Source organism: Salvelinus sp. IW2-2015, linkage group LG13, assembly GCF_002910315.2.
Source record: "Salvelinus sp. IW2-2015 linkage group LG13, ASM291031v2, whole genome shotgun sequence".
NCBI lineage: Eukaryota > Metazoa > Chordata > Actinopteri > Salmoniformes > Salmonidae > Salvelinus > Salvelinus sp. IW2-2015.
In genome coordinates, this window is record NC_036853.1 from 7364612 (window position 1) to 7370271 (window position 5660).

Consider the following 5660-nt stretch of genomic DNA (forward strand, 5'->3'; position numbering starts at 1 on the left):
TTTGGGCCAAGAAACACAAGCAATGGACATTAGACTTTTATATGTGGGAACTCCTTCAAGAATGTTAGAAAAACATTCCTCATTAAGCTGTTTGAGAGAATGCCAAGAGTGTGCCAAGCTGTCAAGGCAAAGGGTGGCTACTTGAAGAATCTCAAATATAAAAAATATATTTTGATTTACACTTTTTTGGTTACTACATGATTCCATATGTGTTATTTCATAGTTTTGATGTCTTCACTATTATTCTACAATGTAGAAAATAGTACAAAATTCAGAAAAACCCTTAAGTGTCTAAACTTTTGACTGGTACCATAGGTCTGACGAATCATGCTGCAGCATACAGCCAGAATGGGCACTGCAGCACCTGCCCAAGACCAGTCTGCTTGTCCGTTTAACATCAGTGGACATTTGATTTCCCATAGTGACTGCATCTGCAGTCTTGCCTTCCACCTGAAGAACCTATAGGGTTTCTAGAGGATAACTGATTATATGGAAGACAAGAGGACATACGTTTGACATGTCACCAAGGGTTTTGAAACAAAAAGATTGAAACCATTTATTTTTTAAGGCTTGCACTCCCACAGTTGCTTATATTTGAGGGTTAAAAAAATACAAAAACAAGTAGGAGTCAGGAAGTCAGTATTAAAGACTGGAAAAACACTATTTCCATGATAGGAAACAAAAGGCTTTCGAGACTGGGGACAAAGTATGTGTTCTGATGTGGAACATTTAGAATTCTAAATACGTGCTAGTCGGTCAAGACTCCAAAAAAGAAAATGAAAGAGAAATAAAAAACACATTTGCAGGGTAAGTCCAGTTCAGACAGTGCGCAATACATTTAGTAGATTTGAATATATTGATATTCAATTAGGGCACAGCAGGACCTTCCTGGAGTCGCAGCAGAAAACATGAAGTTGGCAGTATTGTTCACTACTTGGTGATTGAAGTCAAACAACTTTAATAAGTTCAATATACAGCATTAACTCTAAAAGTACAAGACGTAACATTCTGTTTAACCTCTTCAAGAAAGTAATTTAGGACCACAGGAGGTTGGTGGCATTTTAATTGGGGAGGACGAGCTCGTGGTAACGGCTGGAGCGGAATAGGGGGAATAGTATCAAATACATCAAACACACGGTTTCCATGTGTTGGATGGCATTCCGTTGGCACCAGTCCAGCCATTACTGAGCCGTCCTCCCCTCAACAGCCTCCATTGTTTTGGACAGAGTGCACGTCCAGACAGAAACATGATTTCACCTTGCATAAAACCCAAGTCCAGAACATCGCATGTGCATTTAAAGTTAAAAGCATTGTTTAACAGCAACAATTTTACTAAAATTCAACTCCAACATTTCTTTCCACAAAATGAACACATTCGTGTCCGCAACATGATTATTCAAATCACAACTTCAAACTCCATGCAAATATTTTCACAACACAATATGCCGTTTGATACTTCCAAACCACGTTTAAAGTAAAGTTACAACGTTTCATATCTGATTAGCACTAGTATCTGCAAGTTAAGTTAACCTCGACACACACAGGCTGAATTCCCAATTAACATCAAGCCTACTTCTTAATTCCTCCCACTTTCCCAGTTCAAATCATTGATAGAGATGAACAATTCCTCAAAGCCAATTTCCTAATATGTATTTACCATAGACAACCTCGTAAAAGGATAAGATGCATAGCTTACATTTTACCAACATATTTCAGTTTCAAGTGCAAAAACCATCAATAACATCCATTTTAGCAAAAGGTGTGCAACCACCTGCATGTCCGTCGCCCACATTCAAACTGAGAGGAGTTGTTGTGCCTTTGTGGGCATAAAAGTCGACGTGTGCGCGTCCATTTTAATTCTCACGGCAAAATTCATTCAGCTGCAAGTGTGACTGGGGCTATGTAGGTAGAGCATTGTTAGGCCACTCATTTTGAAAATCAATGAAACTGTACCCATTCTTAACATTGAACCACTTGACTCTACCCCAGACCTTTGTTGCAATGACCCACTGATTCTGTATGGTTTGGTACAGCATGGTGCTTGTAATGCCAGGATTGTGGGTTTGATTCCCAGGGCCACTCATACACAAAAATGTACGCACTTGACTAAGTCGCTTTGGATAAAAGCGTCTGCTAAAGGGTACGTACACACACCTCGTCCCCAGCGGCTGCGGGGCTGAATGCTGCAGGCTACACCAAATGGATGAAGAGACAACCCCTCCCAGCTTGGATGATTGAGTTAATAACTATAGTCACAAAAACACTTACTGACTAAACCATACTGCCAGGCTTGGCAACTTTAATCATTTGACTTATTACCCCTGGCCTAGTACTATCCCCACCGACTGTCCTACAGCCTTCTACAGACTGTCCTACAGCCTTTCACAGACCCTACAAGCTTTCTCACCGACTGTCCTACAGCTTCTCACCGGACTGTCCTACATTCCAGACTCTCCTTCACCGACTGTCCTACAGCTTCCTCACCGACTGTCCTACAGCCTTCTCACCGACTGTCCTACAGCTTTCTCACAGACTTGTCCTACAGCTTTCTCACCGACTGTCCTACAGCTTTCTCACCGACTGTCCTACAGCTTCTCACCGACTGTCCTACAGCTTTCTCACCGACTGTCCTACAGCCTTCTCACGACTGTCCTACCAGCTTTTCTCACAGACTGTCTACAGCTTTCTCACGATGTCCTACAGCTTTCTCACCGACTGTTCCTACAGCTTTCTCACGACTGTCCTACAGCCTTCTCACAGACTGTCCTACAGCCTTCTCACAGACTGTCCTACAGCTTTCTCACCGACTGTCCTACAGCCTTCTCACAGACTGTCCTACAGCTTTCTCACCGACTGTCCTACAGCTTTCTCACCGACTGTCCTCAGTCAAGTCCTCTGGCCAGTATTGGTCCTGCATGTAGTGGTTTGAGGTAGCGGGGTCTGGGAGAGTGCCTACGTCCCAGTCCCTCATTCTCTCTCGCATGTCCTGTTCCCACTCCCTCTCCACTAGTTTATACAGGTCCAAAGAAGCCAGAGCATCCTCCACTGAACTGTGGCCCTTTCTTCCAACCTGTTAGGGAAGAGAAAGATCATTGGTCATCATAGAGTCAAATGACAAAGTTTGACACCCGCTGACCAACCCAAACACTGTCAAGGCTGTTATGATCTATCCATCTATTCAGATCTCTAACCTCAAGATGCTTTTAAAAAGTGGTCACCAAAAAACACCTAGARGGCAGGGAACACTCACCTGTATTTTCCTGTTTAGGAGGCCGTTTGTCAGGATCTTGAGTGAGACGCAGCGKTTTGTGGGGAAGCCAGCRAGTTGTCTGAGCAGACGCGTGCCACTGGTGTCCCTGATCATGTGACCTGGGTGTGTCAAGTCTAAGGCCTGGAAGTCGTTATACAGAGCGTGGCCGATCACTACTTTCCCCTCCAGTATTCGTAGTATCTGGACAAGGAAAGCAGACTGTTTAGTATTGGTGTCCATTACCATTGGGGCGGCACGTAGCCTGGTGGTTAGAGCGTTGGATTAGTAACCGAAAGGTTGCTAGATCGAATCACCGAGCTGACAAGGTAGAAATCTGTAATTCTGCCGCTGAACAAGGCAGTTAACCCACTGTTCCTAGGCTGTCATTGTAAATAAGAATTGACTTGCCTAGTTAAATAAAGGTTCAATTTAAAAAATAATTACCAACGAGAGTATGCACACAAAATAACCAAATCATAAAATGGCTGCCTTTGCACACATCCTTTCCTTTGAGACCAACAGTTGAAACCTCTGTCCAGTTGGGCTTTCTAGCATACAGACTGCTCTTTTCCCCACAAAGTAAAGGACTCAAAAGAAGAGTTAATGCCAAAGCCAGGTGGTTATGGTCTCATTGCTCACCTCGSTCCTAGCCTCTGGYAAGGGCAGAGCGTTCTGTAAATGGTGCSTCTGGATGCCACTCCAACGGGTCCTGTAGTCGGTCACAGGCTGGCACGGACGGATGTACTTATCGTAACAGGACGTTGCCATGGTAATCCACCAAACTACAGCGTGCCAGTTCACTAGTGCGCCCACCTAGCCCAGTGCCAACCATCTCACAGTCTATAGCCACCAACATTGGTCGGGCACGTGCTGTGGCAGGAAGAACGGTGTCCACTAGCTGGTGGGCTGGCATCAGACAAGAACCCACTGRCCACCTCCCATCGTTCACTCAAAGCAGCCGCAACCAGCGTTTTGCCTACTGAAGTCTGCCGCTTGGCTACCCCGTTGTCCCCAGAAGCAGCTATCAGCGAACCCTGTACAATAATGGGTTACTCCACATTTAACCAAATTAGTCCATGAGTCTGTGGGTTTTAGGGTGCTACCAACTTCTAGACAGGTGTGCCTCTCAGGTAATTTGTCCAGCATTTCAATGTTTTCCTCTGTCCCTTTCCCCGGATTGCTGATTTTATTATTCTTTTGATGCTTCTTCCATGTTCTTGTGTTCTCTACAGTATGGAGGAGCATGGCTTTCCGGGATAAATATCTATACTTGTAGATCAGTCCCCAATAATTGCGATGGGTTTTACTTCCAATTGAAGTCCCTGCTTCAAACATTGTTCTTGCCATGTAGTATCATATCTGCAACAAAGAAAATGTTGCCAACTCATGAATAAAATAAAATTTAAAAACGCTAAAGAATAGATACGCAAGTAGAGAATCTGCAACTTTTACCTCACATCGTTACTTAAAAGGAAAACACAACAAAAAAAACAGGAGTATTTGTTTCATTAGTCCACTGATGATACAGTCCCAAAATGTTTGCACCTCACTGTGACGCTTACTGTATTTTGAAAGTTCTACATCTTGAAAACTTGGCCGCCGATATGCAAAACATTTTGGGACTATCAGTGAACTAATGAAACAAATATTAAAATATAGTTTGAGTGGTATTTTCCTTTAAGAGTAGACATGCCAAAGATACGTTTGTGTCTTACCATGACCCGAACACTAGCAACATTGTATCTGTCATCATTGGCTAAACTGACGCGCGTACTCTGACAACGTGTTACCAACGTGGCAAAACCACATGAACAATCAAAATGTCAAATCACGTGATCCGTCAAATCACAACCATACGATACATGCTTAGCTAGCTTGATAAAGACATTGACTAACCAACACGCTTTGCAAACAAATAATATCCTAAAACATTGGTAGCATACCATACCTCTACTGACATGTGCCCCCGTCCTGAACACTCTACAAATGTTAATAACTTGGCACTGATTGGCTTGTACGCTGGTAAATCCCGCCTTTGTGGTTCGCACTCAACTCTGATTGGGTTATATAATATACATTTCATGTATTTCTACCAATCAAAGAAGAATATTAACTCCTGACCCGCTGTCAGTCATTTTACGGAAGAACATCCACGTCAACAAAATGTATTGAAAAACCGCAACAATGTTGCCCTCTACTGGAGAGGAAGAACAGTTAGTTTCTTTTTCAAAAATRCTCCACCATTCAAATCTGATTCAAACCGATTGAAACACTGAGTASGGTTATATGCACACAATAACGCGAATATTGTGTATAGTCATTTTAATATAATAGTTTGGTTAAAACGTTTACATGCGTTACAATTACCTTAAATACATGTTAAATACAAATAAATAAAAACTATTTCCTT

General features: G+C 42.7%; 1 protein-coding gene across 1 annotated transcript; it reads right to left on the reverse strand.

Moving 5' to 3' along the window:
* Window positions 1-2736: 2736 nt before the first annotated feature.
* LOC111972048 (apoptosis-enhancing nuclease-like) lies at window positions 2737-4951 on the reverse strand. Its single transcript, XM_024147424.2, is given in 6 exon segments — window positions 2737-3070; window positions 3251-3451; window positions 3890-4003; window positions 4005-4100; window positions 4102-4299; window positions 4301-4951. Coding segments are annotated over 6 exon segments (1107 nt in total). The 5' UTR covers window positions 4598-4951; the 3' UTR covers window positions 2737-2869.
* Window positions 4952-5660: the final 709 nt, after the last annotated feature.